We start from the raw sequence: 19,756 nt of genomic DNA, 5'->3' as shown, positions 1-19,756 counted from the left end.
AGCTCCAGAGGATATGAGCCTGATGGAGATGTGAGGGTGTGTGTGAGAGTTAGCAGTGTTGTCCCTTGTGATGTGAGATCCCTGTGGATGTGTGATGGGTTTGTGAGTGTGAGTTGAGAGTGATGAAAAGAGTGAGTTACCCTGGTGGAACGGATGAGACCATTCATCCTGCAGCGGCACTGGGCGGCTGTTCTCTTTTGCAGGGCTTTGGCGCTGACCACCACTGCCAACGCCTCCCAAGCCGAATTAGTGATGCAGCTGCCCATCCTGCAGCCAGAGAGGGGGTAGAGGACATGACGGTGGGCTTCCACTGCATCCAAAAGGCTCATGAGGGACGCGTCACTAAACCTGGGGGCTGCAGTCTTCTTGCTTCTCGAGACCATGTCTTCTTTGGAGCAGCCCTGGGCTGGAAGTGCTGAGAGGTGTGCACGCAGCTGCACTTTAAATCTGGTGCCCGGCATGATGAAGCGGCGAGGTGGTGGTGTCGTGGGCGAATGAGAGCACGTACTCCATGAAAACGGCCTATTTCCCAGGAATGAATAATTAATGTGGCGGGTTTGGGATGATGCTGCGTGAAAAGCCACCATTGCAGCCGGAGGGTAAAACGTAGTTTTACCCACCCGCTGCCACACTTAGTGCAATTCTGGGATGATTCCTCCCGATGTATTTCAATGGCACATCCATCAGCGAGTTACTGGTACAGGTTTTAAGTAGAACACCATTTATAGAACAGTTGCATAAATTAAAAAGTAACTTGCAGTGAAAAGGAACATAGGAATATAGGAATAATGAGCAGGAACAGGTTATTCACCCCCTTGAACCTGCCCCTCATTCAATTACATCTTGGCTGATCTTCACCTACCTCAACACCATTTTCCTGCACTATCCCCATATCCCTTGATGTCTTTAATATCTAGAAACCTATCGATCTCTATCTTGAACATACTCAATGACTGAGCCTACACAGCCTTCTGGGGCAGAGAATTCCAAAGATTCACCACCCTCTGAGTGAATAAATTCCTCCTCATCCCAGTCTTATGTGGCCGACCCCTTATTCTGAGACTGTATCCCCTGGTTCTAGACCTCCCCCCCACACCCCGCCAGCCTCCGCCCCCACAGACAGGGGAAAAATCTTTCCTGCATCTACTCTGTCTAGTTCCTTTAGAATTTTGTATGTCTCAATGAGATCGCCTCTCATTCTTCTAAACTCTAGAGAACACAGGCCCAGTTTCCACAATCCCTCCTCATGGGACAATCCCACCATCACAGGGATCAGTCTGGTGAACCTTCATTGCACTCCCTCTATGGCAAGTATATCCTTCCTTCAGTAAGGAGACCAAAACACCATACTCCAGGCGCAGTCTCACCAAAGCTCTATAGAATTGCAACAAAACATCTTTACTCCTGTACTCAAATCCTCTTGCGATAAAGGCCAACGTATCATTTTTCTTCCTAATTGCTTGCTGCATCTGCATGTTAGCTTTCAATGACTCATGAACAAAAATATCCAGGTCCCTCTGGACATCAACATTTGCCAATCTCTCTCCATTTCAGAGAATGTTCTGCATTTCTGTTTTTCCCACCAAGTGGATAACTTCATATTTTTCCACGTGCCATGCTCTTGCCCACTCACTCAGCCTGTTAAAAATCCCCTTGAAGCCTCTTTGCATCCTCGTGACAACTCACACTCGCATTCCCATCTAGTTCCGTGTCATCAGGAAACTTGGAAATATTACATTTGATTCCACATCCAAAGATTGTGAATAGCTGGGGCCCAAAAACTGATCCTTGTGATACTCCACTAGTCACAGCCTCCGAAATTGATAATGATACATTTATCTCTACTCTCTGTTTTCTATCTGTTAATCAATTCTCGATCCATGTCAGTATATCACCCCCGATCCCATGTGCTCTAATTTTGTTTACTAACCTCTTGTGGGGGGGCCTTATCAAAAGCCTTCTGAAAATCCAAATACACCACATTTGCTGGTTCCCCCTTATTCAAAAAAAAACTTCCAACAGATTTGTAAAACATGGGGCAGAATTTTGCGGGCGGGCCCCACTGACTTGGTGGCGGGTGGGCAGCCGACCCCCGCCACCGAAATGGGGCCCGCCGCCATTTTAAGCGGTGGGCCAATTAAGGTCCACCCAGCGGCATCCACGACGGGAAGCGTTATGTGCTTCCTGTGCATGGGGGGGAGGGAATCCCCAGCTGTCTAAGTGCGCTCTTACGTGCATGCGTGCGAAAGAGCACACTTCTCCCTGAGGCAAAGTTCTGTCTCAGGGAGAATAGTGACATTGGTCAAAACTTTAAAAATAGAAACAATAAAAAATTATTAACATGTCCCCCTCATGTAACAATGTCACACGAGATGGGACATGTTAAAAAAGTACACATAAACTTTATTATTTTTGTTCAAAATGGACATGAAACTTCATCCCGCCAGTGGATGAAGCTTCATCAATAATCAGAAGCCCGCTGGGGCTCCTGGCCTGCCCAGCAGCCTTAAGGTTGACTGGGCAGGTCTTTAATTACTTTAACTAGCCTGTCAATGGCCTCAATTGGCCATTGACAAGTCGGTGGGCGGACAGCTGATTTTGCTGTCTGCCCGCCTTCCTAAAAATTTAAATGGCCTGGGATGACGTCGGGGATTCCTCCCGACGTCATCCCGTGTCATTTTCCCCTCGGCGACCAGGCCCCGCCCCCAAATCGCCAAGGGGTAAATCCTGGCCATGATTTCCTTTCCATAAATCCATGTTGACTGTCTAATCAAATCATTATTTTCTAAGTGTCTAGTTATCATTTATGACAGTAGAAGGGAAAATGCTAGAATCTGATGTCTGACTAACAGGTCAGTAGTTCCCTGTTTTCTCTCTCCCTCCTTTCTTAAATAGTGGGGTTACATTTGCTACCTTCCAATCTGCAGGAACCATTCCAGAATCTATAGATTTTTGGAAGATGACCACCAACGCATCCACTATCTCTACTGCCACCTCTTTCAACACTGGGATGCAGATCATTAGGTCCAGGGGATTTCCCAACTTTCAGTCCCATTAATTTCTTCAGTGCTCATTTGTTAACTAATATTGATTTCTTTCAGTTATTCATTCTCACTAGTCCCTTGGTTCTCTAGTATTTCTAGAAGCTTTTTCTACATGTTCCCCCGTGAAAAAAGACACTATGTATTTGTTTAGTTTCTCTGCCTTTGCTTTATTTCCCAGTATAAATTCTCCTGTCTCTACCTGTAATGGGCCCACATTTATCTTTATGAACTCTTCCCTCTTTACATACTGACAGAAGCTTTTATAGCCTGTTTTTATGTTATTTGGTAGTTTACTTTCATATTCTATTTCCCCTTAATCAGCTTCTTGGTCCTCCTGTAATGAATTCTATAATGCCTCCAATCCTCAGGCTTACTACTTTTTTTTGGCACCTTTATAAGCATCTTCCTTTGATCTAATACAATCTTTAACTTCTCTTTTTAGCCACAGTTGGATCACTTTCCTGTTGGATTTTTGTGCTCAATGGAATGTATATTTGTTGTAAACCAAGTACTAATTATTTAAATGCTAGGCATTGCCTATCTACCATCATACCATTTAATGTAATTTTGCAATCTACCACAGCCATTGCCCCTCATACCTTGGTAGTTTCTTTGTTTAGAATTAAGACCATAGTTTTGGATGGAACTACATCACTTTTAAACCTAATGTAAAATTCCATCATATTATGATCACTCTTCCTTAAAGGCTCCTTTATAATGAGATTAATAATTAACCCTTTCTCATTCCACAATACTAGATCTAAAATAGCTAATTCTCTAGTTGGTTCTCAATATGCTGTCCTAGAAAACCATCCCATTTACATTCCAGAAATTTGACCTCCACAGCATTAGTGCTAATTAGGCTTACGCAGTATATATGTAGATTGAAGTCCCCATAATTGCTGTATTACCCTTGTTGCATGCACTTTTAATTTCCTGATTTATACCGTATCCTACATTACCGCTACTGTTTGGTGGCCTATAAACACTCCTAACCAATGCTTGCTGCCCCTTACTGTTTCTTAACTCCACCCAAACTAATCCTCCACCTTGATCTTCTGATCCAAGATCCTCTCTCAGTAATGTACAATCTTATTGTTTTTTAGCAGTGCTACCCCACCTCCTTTTCCTTTTTGCCTATCCTTCCTAAAAATTGAATACCCTTGATTATTCAGTTCCCAGCCTTGGTCACCCTGCAGCCATGTGTCCATAATGGCAATTGGATTATACCTGTTTACTTCTATTTGTACTGTCAATTCATCTACCTTGTTGTGAACTCTGTGTGCATTCACATAGAATGTTAAGTACTTTGGATTCTAAACTGCTATGTAAATGCATGTTCTTACTAATTTGGATGACTCAAAATTTTTGTTACTGTTTTTGACATTTTTTAGCTGATGAGAAATTGGCTGTTTCAGTTCCTGAGTCCAAGGCGAAAGCGTTTTTGAATAGTTTGAAGCGTTCAAGACGGTATCTGTGGGATAGATCTCGTGAGGATGTTCAGCAGTGGTATCAGCAGCTTATGAACATGGGATATTCTGAAGCTGTGAGTATGCTGCATCATTGTTTGCCAAGCTTAATTTGTGTTATTTTCTCAATCACCAACTTAACAAATGCATCATTTTACCTGTTTAAAATTTTCTCCTTTCACCACCTTCCTGCCCTGAAGGTGTTAACTCACTGGGAGGTGGGTGGGATGGTAAACACAGTTGAGCTTATTGTTGTGGCTCTGCTATTTGAGGTGGAGGATTGTATTCTTCATATTCCTGTCTACAAGGTATTTTCATGGAATACAAGCATTGCTGGCAAAGACCAGCATTTCTTGCCCATCCTTAATTGCCCTTGAGAAAGTGGCGGTGAGCTGCCCTCTTCAACCGCTACAGCCCATGTAGTGTAGGTATATCCACAGTACCATTAGGGAGGGATCTCCAGCTTTTTGACACAGTGACAGCGAAGGAACGGTGATATATTTCAGGATGGTGTGTGACTTGGAGGGGAACTTCTAGGTGGCGGTGTTCCCATGCATCTGCTGCCCTTGTCCTTCTAGATGGTAGAGGTTGTGGGTTTGGAAATTGATGTCGAAGGAGCCTTGGTGAGTTGCTGCAGATAGTACACACTGCAGCTATTGTGATTTTAAAAAATATAAAGAGATACTTAAGTTGGAAGTCCTCAAAGTAGAAACATAACCTGGTCCAGATGGGATCCATCCTAGATTACTGAGGGAATAAGAGTGAAAATTGTGGAGGCTCTGGCTACATAATTCCAATGCTCTTTAAATATATGGGCAATGCCAGAGGAAGATTGCAAATTTTACACTTCTATTCAGAAAAGGGTAAAAGGATAAACTGACAATTACAGGTCAGACAGCCTGGTGAGAAATTTTTAGGGACAACAATTTGACAGTTGAAAAGTATCAGCTAATCAATGAAAGTCCACTCTGATTTGTTCAAGGAAAATTGTGTATATTAACTTGATTCAGTTCTTTGGTGAAGTAATTGGGCAGGATGTTGTACCTTCCCCTGTGATGAGTTTGGTGGGGTCATTTAATCAGGTGAGAGGCTGGCGGGTGGGTCCTCACCACCTTCCCACCTCCACCCCACTTAAGCCTATGGCAGGAAGGCCCATGAATGGTCTTCACGCTCCGCCTCCAATTGAGGCCCTTAAGTGGACAATAGTTCTTTACTCATCCTATTCCTTTGATCACCTATTCAATCTAATCTTGAATGTTAAAATTTGCTTTCTGCCTCAACCACTAACCCTGGGCGGGGGTGGAAGTTGGAAGGGCGGGAGTGGAAGTGGGAAGGGTGGGGGTGGAAGTGGGAAGGGTGGGGGTGGAAGTGGGAAGGGTGGGGGTGGAAGTGGGAAGGGCGGGGGGTGGAGGTGAGAAGGGCAGGAGTGGAAGTGGGATGGGCGGGAGTGGAAGTGGGGAGGGCGGGAGTGGAAGTGGGAAGGGCGGGGGTGGAAGTGGGAAGGGTGGGGGTGGAAGTGGGAGGGGGGGGGTGGAAGTGGGAAGGACGGGGGTGGAAGTGGGAAGGGCGGGGGTGGAAGTGGGAAGGGTGGGGGTGGAAGTGGGAAGGATGGGGGTGGAAGTGGGAAGGGTGGGGGTGGAAGTGGGAGGGGGGGGTGGAAGTGGGAGGGGGGGGTGGAAGTGGGAAGGACGGGGGTGGAAGTGGGAAGGACGGGGGTGGAAGTGGGAAGGGCCGGGGTGGAAGTGGGAAGGGTGGGGGTGGAAGTGGGAAGGGTGGGGGTGGAAGTGGGAAGGGGGGGTGGAAGTGGGAAGGACGGGGGTGGAAGTGGGAAGGGCGGGGGTGGAAGTTGGAAGGGCGGGAGTGGAAGTGGGAAGGGTGGGGGTGGAAGTGGGAAGGGCGGGAGTCGAAGTGGGAAGGGTGGGGGTGGAAGTGGGGACGGCGGGAGTGGAAGTGGGAAGGGCGGGGGTGGAAGTGGGAAGGGTGGGGGTGGAAGTGGGAAGGGTGGGGGTGGAAGTGGGAAGGGCGGGGGTGGAAGTGGGAGGGGGGGGTGGAAGTGGGAGGGGGGGGTGGAAGTGGGAAGGACGGGGGTGGAAGTGGGAAGGACGGGGGTGGAAGTGGGAAGGGCCGGGGTGGAAGTGGGAAGGGTGGGGGTGGAAGTGGGAAGGGTGGGGGTGGAAGTGGGAAGGGGGGGTGGAAGTGGGAAGGACGGGGGTGGAAGTGGGAAGGGCGGGGGTGGAAGTTGGAAGGGCGGGAGTGGAAGTGGGAAGGGTGGGGGTGGAAGTGGGAAGGGCGGGAGTCGAAGTGGGAAGGGTGGGGGTGGAAGTGGGGACGGCGGGAGTGGAAGTGGGAAGGGCGGGGGTGGAAGTGGGAAGGGTGGGGGTGGAAGTGGGAAGGGTGGGGGTGGAAGTGGGAAGGGCGGGGGTGGAAGTGCGAAGGGTGGGGGTGGAAGTGGGAAGTGGGGGTGGAAGTGGGAAGGGCGGGAGTGGAAGTGGGAAGGGCGGGAGTGGAAGTGGGAAGGGCGGGAGTGGAAGTGGGAAGGGCGGGAGTGGAAGTGGGAAGGGGGGATGCATCCTTCATTCAAAGGAACTCAGCAAGAGTAGCTGTTGCTGCCAGAATTCTATGCTTTTTAAGCTAAACCGTGCTACTCCTTATGAGAATGCTTTGTTTTCTGGGTAAGACTAGTATGTGCTATCAGGGTGTTTGCCTCTCGGTGATTTTAACTGAGCAATTATTATCACTTATAAAGAACAAAGCACAATGATGTCACTCAGCACAGGGGTATAGTGTAATAAAGATGTCCACCAAAAATTTAAATTTTGAAACTTTCCTAACAGCTCAACAAAGGAGACAACTAGTAAATACCAGGATCGAGGCTTTTGCTGCTGCCTGTGCCAGTGTGTGTGTGTGTGTGTGCGCGTGTGTCTCTCTCTCTCTGTCTGTCTGTGTGTATGTCTGTATCTGTCTGTATATGTGTGTGCCTCTGTCTGTTTGTCTGTGTGTCTGTCTCTGTGCCTGTGTATGTATCTATGTCTGTCTGTGTCTATCTGTGTGTGTCTGTGTGGTGGAGGGTGTATAGCAATTTAGCAATAAATAATAACAAGAGCTTACATTAAGCAAATCAACTATAAAAGAACCCCAGATAATTTTTGTGATTTATCACCTTTGGGTCAAAATTGGAGTCACAGCCTTATAAAATATGGAGCTAAAATAGAATGATAGACAATTCTAGATCTTGGGTATACACTTTTGATAGCAGTGATAACAGCTGGGAGCAAGATGCCAAACCAGACTTCTGGCAGCTAGCCACTGAATAGACCTGCCAAGGTTTTTTGACTTGTACCAATCTAAGTTTCACTTCTCAACATAAGTGCTGATTCCTCTACAGGTGTCATTATTATATAAACCTACCTAAACACTTTCTCTTGACAACTTAATTGATTCTGTTACGTGATTTTCAAAGAAAGGACATCATCATGGTAAGAACAGCCCCTGCTGTTTAAAAGTCCTTGAATATCCTTTTTTCCCCACTAATTATAATTTATCCACAAGGCATGGCTGCTTGTAGCCTGTCTCTTTACAAATGCTTCAGTGTCCTTTTATTGTCAGGGGATAATGGGAACATCTATTTTTAAAGTCGGCTTGAGCTGCATAAAATTTTCTGCCCAAATGGAGGTTAATGGCCGCCAGGCATTCAGCAAGCTACTTTTGAATTAATGCCCCATTATGAGTAGGATATAAATAACCTGCAACACGAGGGAACCAAAACTTGTATTTATATAACATCTTTAATGTGGGAATGAATGCACCCCATTGTGCTTCATTTTGGAAAAAAATGACACCAAGCCAGAGAAAGAGGTGATTAAAGAGGAGGATTATACTTACCTGGCAGGGGAGAGACCATGATCATGGTTCTGCCAGGGCAAGGCCGTGAAGCAAATGCTATAACCAATCGAACCCCATACCATGGGGTATCTAACACCGTCCGAGTCACGGTGAAGGACAGCGAAGGAGGAGCATCTATGAATCGGGCCTTCTTCACCAGGAGGATCCTGTTAAAGGCGTGTGGATTCGAAGCTGCGGAGATCTACTGCCTGCAGGACTTCCCCAGCGCGGGATATTTCGATGTGACGTTCAAGCAAGTGGCAGCCTGCGTCAAGTTCCTGAAGGTGTTCGAGGAGAAGAAAGACCTGCCGGAGATGAAGATCCTGACGGCGGAGCCACTCTTTGCTCTGCCGTTGCAACAGGACCGGGTGGTGACGGTGCATATTTACAACCCCTACGTCCCAGTCGCCGACGTGCTCACCTTCCTCACCAGGTATTTCGATAAGGTTGGGAGCTGCACCGCGGTTAGAGACGATTTGGGGATCTGGACATGCAAACACCAGGTTAAGGTCATGCTCAAGACCGATGGTAAGGGAGCCACCTTCCACCCTCCTTCCAGATTCGCTTTCGGGGGAAGCCGTGGCTACCTTGTCTACGCTGGGCAACCCAAACTTTGTCGCTCATGCGGCAAGGCTGGTCATGTGGTGGCCAACTGCAGCGCTGCCCTCTGCAAGAACTGCAAACAGGAAGGGCACCAGACAAAAGACTGCAAACAGGCTAAGTGCTGCAACCTGTGTGGCGAGGCAAGCCACCTCTACAGGACCTGCCCCAAACGTTGCCGTACTTATGCACAGGCAGCCAAAGCCAACGAGGGGGAAGCAAGAGAAATGCTTCGTGTCACTCCAACCACCAAGGCCCCCAGGGAGAACAACGGGACAAAGGAGGACACAGAGAGAGACAAGGTGGAGAAAAAGATTGAGGCAACAGATAGCCAATCAACAGCACTACCCCCTGAACCTCCCACTCCTCAGGAGAGCGAATCAATGGAGGAGGAGGAGGCAGCAGTGGAAAAGCAGCAGGGGGAGTGGCAGACGGTGAAGAGAGCCAAAAGGAAGAAGGGGCTAAGAAGGAACCAAGCCATATCCCAGACAAGTGGCAAGAGGTGTCTCCCATCCGACACGGATGACAAAGGCAGCAGCTCTTCGGACGAAGAAGTGCGAGGGCGGCACTGACAGAAGAAGCGGCAAAGCTCTAGGGAGTTGGAGGACGAGACACCTGAGCTCCAGAACATTAGAGACAATGAGGAGACCAGCGCACCCCAACTTTGCCTACAAACCGAAGAGGCCAGTGCACCGCAGTCCTAGGAATCTGGGAGCAGTGAGGCGCTCAGCGCACCCCAGCTCCGGGAAGGCGGGAGCAGCAACGCCCCAGAGGGGGAGAGGATTGGAGAAGCTTCTCCAACAAAGGTCATTTCAAACCCTGCTCTCTGCACGGACCCCCAGATGCCACCCGAGCAGAACACGGCCAATGGGGATTTCCTCAGCCCATCCAAAGTGAGGCAATTTGAGCTCACTACGGATATGAAGGAGCAGACTAAAGGTCTTGGACTCTCAGAGACAACAGGTTTGGTAAGAGAATAAATGCTTTAAAATGGGTTTAAAGATTGTATCCATAAATGTGCGTAGCATTTAATCTACTACGCGATGTGTTGTGACCTTGGACTACCTTGCCAAGGTCAAAGCTGACCTGTTGTTTCTGCAGGAGTGGGCACCTCAGCTCCTACAGGCAGTGGTCACGATGGTGGTCCCACGGGCCATCGATCTGGTCGGGCGGAAACGATTCTCGTTCCTCCGGCCTGGGTATTCTGCTGCGGGGAGGCAACTTCACCATCTCCGAGGTTAAGGAGGTGGTGGGCGGGCGCCTCCTCTTAGCAGACGTAATGTACAAGAATGCTCCACTCCGGTTAATTAACGTGTACGCCCCGTCACAAGGGGCCGAGCGGCTGGAGGTTTTTCAGCAGCTCCCACTGCTGCTGGCAACCTCCAGGCCGGTCATTCTGGGCGGTGACTTCAACTGCATCATCGATGCGGCTGGACAATCCGGCAGCGCCGACAGCAGATTGGACGCTACGTCCAGATCCCTGATGGAAACAGTTAAGGATGCCAAGCTGCACGACGTCTTCAGCAACCCTGCAGATGGAGCGCAGCGTAGATACACCTGGTTGCAGCCAGACGGGATAGACTTCCTGTTTGTGTCCCGTGCATTCGCAGTCAGATCTACCGATGTCAAGCCGGTGTTTTTCTCTGACCACTGCTTAGAGAAGGACCAGAGGGTGGGCAGGGGGGGCATGGAAGCTAAACGTGCAACTGCTGACCCCAGAGAACATTGAGGAGCTCAAGAGGGATTACAAAGGTTGGAGAACCGTGAAACCCTCTTTGAGTCCCTGACACACTGGTGGGAAGAGATCAAGGGAAACATCAAGAGGTTTTTCATTCTCAAAGGCACCCAGAAAGCTAGAAAGGAACAGAGGGAAATGTCCCGACTCCAGAAAAACATGCAGAACCTGCCCCAGCTGCAGTCGATGGGTGTCGATGTCAAGGAGGAACTCCAAGAGGTGAAGAGGCAGCGAGCCTCGCTCTTCGCCTCAGAGGCCTCCAAGATCATCTTCCGTTCCAGAGTCCGCTCCGTAGAGCAGGATGCGACGTGCTCACGTTTCTTCTTCCAAAAGGTACACAGAAAGAGCTCTGTGATCAGCAGCCTGAAGGAAGAAGACGGCTCAGTAAGGTCATCACAGTTCGACATTTTGAGGATCAGCAAATCCTTTTATGCCGGATTGTATGACGTGAAGCCCACAGACAGCACGGCCTCCCAGTCCTTCCTGTCCTCTATCACGGAGGTCTTAGACGACAGTACACGGGAGAGCCTGGACAAACCGCTAACTCCTGACGAACTGACTAAGGCCCTTGAGTCCTTTGAGAAGAGTAAAACTCCCGGAAGCGACGGCTTGCCGGCGGAGTTGTATTCGGCTCTGTGGGACTGGATCGGCCCAGACCTGCTAGAAGTGTACGAGAGTATTCTCCTGGCCAGCAGTATGTCAGAATCCATGAGGAAAGGCATTATCACCCTCATCTACAAGCACAAGGGGGAAAGAGAGGAAATTAGAAATTGGCGACCCATTTCACTGTTGAATGTGGACTATAAGATTCTGTCCAAGGTCATCGCCAATCAGGTCAAATCCGTTCTGGAATTGGTGATCCACCCCGACCAGACCTGCACTGTGCCGGGCAGGAAGATCTCTGACAGCCTGGCGCTGCTCAGGGATACGATTGCCTATGTACAGGACAGGGGTGTGGATACCTGCCTCATCAGCCTGGATCAGGAGAAGGCCTTTGACAGAATATCGCACACCTACATGGTGGATGTGCTCTCCAAAATGGGGTTTGGGGAGGGAATTCGCAATTGGATCCAACTGCTCTACACTAACATCAGTAGTGCAGTCTCAATCAATGGGTGGGAATCAGATACCTTTCTGATTAAATCTGGAGTCAGGCAGGGCTGTCCTCTCTCGCCTGTTCTTTTCGTGTGTTGCATAGAACCCTTTGCTGAGTCCATCAGGGAGGATCCGGGCATAAGAGGAGTGATGATCCCAGGCAGTGGAGGCACTCAGATCAAAGCCTCCCTGTACATGGATGATGTCGCCGTCTTCTGCTCGGATCCGCTGTCGGTGCGCAGACTGATCCACATCTGTGACCAGTTTGAACTGGCCTCGGGAGCCAAGGTAAATCGTGGGAAGAGTGAGGCCATGTTCTTCGGGAACTGGGCTGACCGATCCTTGGTCCCCTTCACTGTCAGGGCTGACGGCCTGAAGGTGCTGGGGAGATGGTTTGGAGGGACCGGGAATGCGTTAGAAACTGGAAGGAGCGAGTGTCTATGGTGAAAAGGAAACTGGGCATGTGGGAGCGACGCTCCCTCTCCATTGCGGGTAAGAACCTGGTCATCAGGTGTGAGGCACTCTCGCTGTTGCTGTACGTGGCGCAGGTCTGGCCCATTCCACACTCCTGCGTGGTGGCGATCACCAGAGCCATCCTTCGCTTTATCTGGAGGTCGAAAATGGATCATGTCCGCAGGGACGCGATATACAAGCCTCTAGATAAAGGGGGAAAAAACGTGCCCAACATCGCCCTCATACTGGTGGCCACCTTTGAGTGTGGCTGCATCAAGCGGTGCGTAGACCCTCAGTATGCAAACACCAAGTGTCACTACGTGCTGAGGTTCTACCTGTCCCCGGTGTTGCGAAGGATGGGTCTGGCCACGCTGCCGCGGAACGCTCCAAGTAGTTGGACCGTGCTGTACCACCTGTCCCTCGTGGAAAAATTTATGCAAAGAAACACCTTTGACCACAAGTCCATCAGGCAGTGGTCGGCACGTAACGTCTTAGAGGCCCTGAGGGAAAAGGAGAGGGTGGATTCTGTCGGATGGTTCCCCGAGCAGACTGTCAAAGCCATTTGGCAGAATGCCTCATCGCCAGAACTTTCCAACAAGCACCAAGACGTAGCTTGGCTGGTGGTGAGAGAGGCCCTCCCCGTCAGATCCTTCCTACACACCAGGAGTCTCACCCCCTCGGCACGTTGCCCTCGAGGTGGCTGTGGTGGGGAAGAGACCGTTGTTCACTTCCTTGTAGATTGTGCCTTTACAAAGAAGGTCTGGAGAGAGATACAGTGGTTTTTGTCAAGGTTCATCCTGAGCAGTGCTGTGACACAGGACTCTTTGCTCTATGGGCTGTTCCCAGGGACACACACTGAGACAAACATCAACAGCAGCTGGAGAATCATCAACCCGGTGAAAGATGCTCTTTGGTCTGCACGAAACTTGTTGGTCTTCCAGCGCAAAGAGTTGTCCCCGACCGAGTGTTGCAGACAGGCACATTCCAAAGTCCAGGACTACGCGCTGAGGGACGCACTAAAGCTTGGGGCAGCCGCTGCAAAGGCGCAATGGGGAAGGGTCGCTGCCTAAGACCTTTCTGCCACAGTGCACCAAGGGGCTGGGAACTGTGTACAGCCCCTCAGGCTGTACAGCCCAAAATGAATGTCTGCAAATGATTGTAATATTCATTGTTTGTACTGATGCACCTTGTGATACATGTTGTAAAAGTTGAACCTGATTGTACCTTTGTAATGGTGATTTTGAAATGGTTTGGAATGTGGTTGAAGATATTTTATGAATAAAGTATATTTTTGCAAAAAAAAAGATTAAAGAGGTAGATTTTGATGAGGATCTTAAAGGAGAGAGAGGTGGAGAGGCAGAGAGGTGGAGAGGTAGAGAGGAAAGAGAGGTGGAGAGGCAGAGAGGTGAAGAGGCAGAGAGAAGAGAAAGGTGGAGAGGCAGAGAGGTTGAGGGTATCACAGAACTTCTAGATAGCTAAGACAAGGTAAAAAGCAGTGGGGGAAAGACAAGATGGCAGAGTTGGAGGAATGCAGAAGCTTAGGAGGCTTTTTAAGCTACAGAAGGAAACAGAGATGGGGAGGGCAAGGCCATGAAGGGACTTCAACACAAGGATGAGAATTTGAAGTCGCAGGTGATGGAGGACCGGGAGCTATAGGCCAGTGGTAGGTGAGTGTGACCTGGGCAGATTATGCAGCAACAGGTGCCTCAGTCAACTTTTCTGAGATGCTTATTAAGGTAGCTGTGGGATCCCTCATCCTCACACTTATGTCCTGGGCCTGCTGCAATGTTCCACTGAAGCCCAACACAAGCTTGAGAAATGACACCACATTTCTGATTAGGCACGTTACAGCTAGACTCAATATTGACTTCACAAACTTCAGACCATGAGTTCTGTCTTACATTTTAGTCCTTTGGTTTGCCAAGTGCCAGTCTATATCTTGTTTTTATGTTTTTGCTTTCAGACAGAGCTGTCCTTTATTCTGACATTAACATGTGCTCTGGACCCATGTATTGTTTCTTTACTACAACCATTACCATTCCCTTTGTCTTTTGTTCCATCACATCTTTGTTATTTAACCCCTCCTGCCCTCCAACATGTCCCTGACCTTTCCTTTTGTTCTACCTGATCTTCCCCCTTTTTTGAAAAGCATAAAACCCGCCATATCCCTATCTCTCTTCAGCTCTGAAGAAGTTGTGTTGGATTCAAAACGTTAATTCTGTTTCTCTCTCCACAGATGCTGCCAAACCTGCTGAGTTTTTCCAGCACTTTCTGTTTTTATTTCAGACTTCCTCCAACTGCAGTATTTTGCTTTTATCAAGATAGCTGTGGGGTTACTCAAAGGAGATTCAAGCTTAGAACAGCAGCAGGAGAGTAGGGAGACAAAAGTGAAGGATTGAGGTAAAAATTTGGAGGGGAAGGAAGCATGGGGCGAGGGAAAAGTACCCAGGGGTAGGAATGAAAGATGGTATGACTGAGTGAGAAGAAGGGGATGAAACAGAACAGAAGAGGAGGGAAATATCGGGGGTGGAAGTGATTAATAAGTTCAATTAAAAAAGCTGCAGTTGCAAATAGAACAGGAAATTCAGGTTACGTAGTCATGGCAAAGAGTGTGATAGAAGCGTCTTGATTGTAATTAGAGAATGGAAAGAACACAATATGAAAATCCAAAGTTGAACTAGAAGTGCTACGGTGGGAAAACAATGGACTTTTTTGACAGGGTGTAGTCAGCTTTGAGCATCAATGCAGGAGGTGACTGAGTCCAGCAGTTGAGCAGCAGAGTATCAGTCAGCAAGTTAGTAGTGGGCTGGAATCCAAGAAGTCATGGAGAGTCGACCATGACGCATGACTCCAGGTTGATGCTGGGGCCCCATGCGGAGGTGAGCAATGGTCTTAGTCATCAGTAGTTCACAATTGCAGATCCAGCATATCAGCAGACAAGTGAGAGGCAGTGGGAATGAAACCCAAGGGCTGAGAGCAGCAAAACCAAGGAGGCCAAGAAATAAATCCACCAGATCAATACAGATGAGTGGGTTTGTCTAAGGAAATAGCTGGAGGGAGGTGAGGATTACAGAAGAATGGGGCACTAGCAGGCATTTGAGGAGTTAGTCCAGTGAATGATGATTGAGGAGTTCCGTAGGATGAATAAAGCACGACCATGGAAAGTGGCAAAGCAAAATTTATTTGGCAGCAATGGAATAGAATCCAGAGGAAGATTGGAACCATTAGGCAGTGTGAGCTCAGCATAGTATAAAAACATTTTCACAGTGGAGTGGAGAACTGCAGGAGCAGGCCAGGTTCTAGAATAGAGACATAGAGAAGAAGTTGTGGCCATAGAAAATGGCTGTGATGGTGGAGGTCATTGGAGGTCCAATTATAATTTCAGATTACAGTGTTAAGATCCTTACAGAAAGATATGAAAGAATGTGAATATTTTAAACGAACTCATGTTTGGAATGCTGCTTATTAGTTTATCATCCATTTCAGAATAAACACATTTTCTGAAACACTTCACAGAAGATTGATTCTATTGAAAGTTTTGGCTTTATGTGCTCTTCAATCTTGAACTGAGCTGCTATATTCAAGGGTTAACTTTTTTTTCACTTTTTAATTTACAGCAAGGTGCAGTGATTTCTCCATTTATTATCAGTTTAAAAACAATTGTGTTTTGAAAATTAATTCTCAAGTGTTAATTTTTAAAAATATTATCCTGCAGAAATTTGAAGAAGCTGTTGCGTACTGGATGAGCGTGCATCAGGGCACTATTCATGATGACCACTCCCGGTTTTACAATCGACACCATTATGATGAGAATTCTCCAACTGGCCCCTATTATTCCCAATCCATGCGCCACGGTGCTAATGTTAACTATGATGACTATTAAAGCAACAAGATGTAATTAATAAACATTACGTTGTTTAGCTTTATCTCACCTGGTGACATGATATGCATCTTTTTCTTGAACAAGAAATTTCCTACATATTATAAATTGAACGTTGTTGCTATAATAAATAGCTTTGTGTGAGTTGTTCAGAACATATCAAATTATAGAAATAAAGGTTATTGAACATTAGAATTATTCCTTGAATGCGAATGTACCATTTCTGTAATTATTTGCTCTGCTTTATAAAATGGTATTCTGCATTTTCTGATCAAACATTTTAAAAGTGTTATCCATTGCACATTTTATCAATACAAGTCATGGATAAAGTGTTGTTAGTTTTCCTATGATGCTGGTTAGGCTCAATAATCTTATCCCTTTTTAAATCTTTTGCCCTTCGGATGAGAAAATAGTTCTTTACTCCCCCTAATCCTTTGACCACCTATTCAATCTAACCTTGAATGTAAAGTTTGCTTTCTTCCTCAACCACTAACCCTGGGTGGCATCTTCTGGTCCTGCCAGCAGTGGGAAGCTTGACGTACAGGGGAAACTAATTTAGTGGGAGGCCAAAAATCAGTTTCCTGACGGCGGACTGAACTTCAGTAATTACGTTCTTGGGATTTTAAAGATGAGTTAAAGGTGGATTGAGCTTCCCGATGAACAATGTCAGGAAGCCTTTTTGCATACATTAGCATGCCCATTAAAAGGCCACCTCACCAAAATTAAGCTCCCCCACCAAAGTAAGTTCCCCACCAGCGAGAAATTAGAACGCTCACATTCCCATCTGCACATAAGCGGTGTGCACCTGGTAAGGTCGATTTCTTCCATGATTAATGGTGAGTTGACGCTGCATTGTCCTCTTTGGGGAGTGTCCAAATGCCAGCCTATGCTTGAGACTGGGTGGTGGCAGTGCAAGTTGTGTGGAGGATGACCAAGGAAGGGAGGAAGGGTTAGCAGGTAAGTGTGGAGCCGAGGCCGGGCAAAGGTGGAAGGGATAGTGCAGGCTGTCTGAGTGCCCTTTAAATAGAGCACCAGGACCTCAGGCCATATGAGGTAACAGCGGGGATGGTGACTTCCTGCCTGCCCCGCCGCAAGAATCGGCGAGATCCTCACGGATGTATATTTAATGAGCTGAACAGCCCAAGATCATGCGTGGTCAGCTGTTCAACCTGCACCACATGCCAGCACCCATGCCCAAACCAGGGGCTGAATTTTACCTATGTTGGGCGGGCTGGGCGAGGGTGGGCACGGAGCCGATCGCCACCCGCAATCGGCTGTGTGCTGCCATTTTATGTGGGCGGGCGAACTAAGGCCCACCCAGCGTAATACACGTTCAACACTACCTGGGCAGGCGGGGGGAGGAGGGAAAGTGGGGGCCTGTGTTCTTTCACGCATGCGCACGGAAGAGCGCAGAAATCTCCCTGAGGCACGGAGCTGCTTCAGGGAGATTGAATAGACAATAAAAAATTTTTAAAATCCAAGCAAAAAATTATTCAAACATGTCCCCTCATGTGACAGTGTCAGGAAGCTCTTTCTCGTGAGCTGGGACATGTTTGTCAACTTCACCAAACTTATTAATTTTATGAAACCTTCAGGATACCTCATCCCGCCCGTGGATGAGGTTTCCTGGAAAACATGAAGGCCGCTTAGGCTCTTTGCCTGCCTGCCAACCTTAAGGTTGGATGGGCAGTGGTGTTAATGACGTTAATTCATTTCTTAATGGCCTTAATTGGCCTTTGACAGTTCGGCAAGCGCACAGCTGCCTCCGGTGCGTGCCCGCTGAATGTAATATCGAAATGACGCGCGGCATTGTCGGGACGCACACCCGACATCATCTTGCATCATTTTGCATGTCGGGCCTGCCCGTACACGCCCGATGATGATATCCTGGCCCACCAGAATTCAATCCCACTTCCGTGCCTGCCACTGAATGTAGACTCCAGAGCAGAAGGTTCTGGTCCATGGATGTGAATTCCAGTCTCACAAATGTGTGAAGAAATCTCTCCTACCCTTGGTTATGCTAAATTTAATCTTGTATCCATGATAACATGTTCTTGACCCCTCTACTACTAGAAGCAGTCTGCTTCTATATGCAGAAGTTAAATACTCAGATGCAGAGACCTGTAACATTAACTCTGATTCTCTTCTATTTATTCATTCATGGAATGTGGATGTTGCTTCCTAGACCAGCATTTATTGCCCATCCCTAATTGCCCTTGAGAAGGTGGTGGTGAGCTGCCTTCTTGAACCAATGCAATCTACGTGGTGTAGGTACATCCATGGTGCTGTTAGGAAGGGTGTTCCAGGATTTTGATCCAGTGATAGTGAAGGAACGGCAATATATTTCTAAGTAAGGATGGTGTCTTGGAAGGGAACTTACAGGTGGTGGTGTTCCCATGTGTCTGCTGTCCTTGTCCTTCTAGATGGTTGTGGTCGTGGCTTCGGAAGCAGCTGTCTACGGAGCCTTGGTGATACAGAGGATACAAAAAACATTTGAGTAATAGCTGTAAATCAGGAGGTGGAAGGGAGAGGGGAATTTGGTGAAATTACAATCACTAAAGAAGTAGTACTGAACAAACGGCTGCGGGCTGACAAGTCTCCGGGTCCAGGTGGACTTCATTCTGGGGTCTTAAAAGAGGTGGCAAATGAGGGAGTAGATGCATTGGTGTTAATTTTCCAAAATTCACTATATCCTGGGAAAGTTCCTTCAGACTGGAAAGTAGCAAATATTCTATTTCTGCCTCCCTCTATTCAAGAAGGGAGGGAGGCAGAAAACACAAAACTATAGGCCAGTTAGCTTGACGCCTGTCATGGGGAAGGTGTTAGAGTCGATCATTAAGGAGATTACAGCTGGGCACTTAGAGAGACTCAAGGTAATCGGGAAGAGTCAGCAGGGTTTCGTGAAAGGGAAATCATGTTTAACCAATTTATTGGAGTTCTTTGAAGGAGCAACATGCGCTGTGGATAAAGGGGAGCCTGTAGACATGCTGTACTTGAATTTGCAGAAGGCATTCGATAAGGTGCCACATCAAAGATTATTGTGGAAAATAACAGTGCATGGTATAGGGGGTAACATATTAGCATGGATCGAAGACTGCTGACTGGCAGAAAACATAGGCCACTATTTTTAGTTCATTGGCGCGCGCCTGACCTGAACAAGTGTAAAATGACAATATTTCGGACGTCAGGCGCAAATGGGAGTCGGCAGCGCATCTGTCGACAGCTAAAAGGCCTATAAAGCCCATTAAATTAATAATTGAACTAAATTTTTCACTTACAAAACCTTATGGCTGGCAGGCAGGCGAAAAGGCCATGTGGCTTTTGGATTTTTTAGGAAACCTCATAAGGTTAAGGCGTCCAACAGCTTTTAAAAATTAAATAAAAATGTTAACATTTTATTAATGACATGACCCTGCTCATGTGACAGTGTCACATGAGGGGACATGTTTTGTAACATTTTAAAGTTCTTTATTTTTAATTTTTAAAATCTTCATCTTCCTGAGGTAGCTTTATGCATGTGCACGTGTGAAGTTCCCCGTCGCCCTCCTCCGCCCCCACACAGGCAGTGCTAAGTGCTGCAGCATGAGTTTCATGCTGG

At 47.5% G+C, this 19,756-nt stretch overlaps 1 protein-coding gene across 1 annotated transcript in view; it reads left to right on the top strand.

Annotated features, from left to right (window-relative positions):
• ecrg4a (ECRG4 augurin precursor a) overlaps window positions 1-16,421 on the top strand; it is a 43,894-nt gene extending 27,473 nt beyond the window's left edge. Inside the window, exons 4-5 of the mRNA XM_078545577.1 lie at window positions 4,439-4,590; window positions 15,994-16,421. Of these exons, the coding sequence (XP_078401703.1) occupies window positions 4,439-4,590; window positions 15,994-16,161 (320 nt within the window). The 3' untranslated portion in view covers window positions 16,162-16,421. The remainder of the gene's footprint in view (window positions 1-4,438; window positions 4,591-15,993) is intronic.
• Window positions 16,422-19,756: the final 3,335 nt, after the last annotated feature.

The sequence above is a fragment of the Cetorhinus maximus genome, chromosome 7 (assembly GCF_964194155.1).
Source record: "Cetorhinus maximus chromosome 7, sCetMax3.hap1.1, whole genome shotgun sequence".
Lineage (NCBI taxonomy): Eukaryota > Metazoa > Chordata > Chondrichthyes > Lamniformes > Cetorhinidae > Cetorhinus > Cetorhinus maximus.
This window is presented reverse-complemented; position numbering and strand designations above follow the sequence as displayed.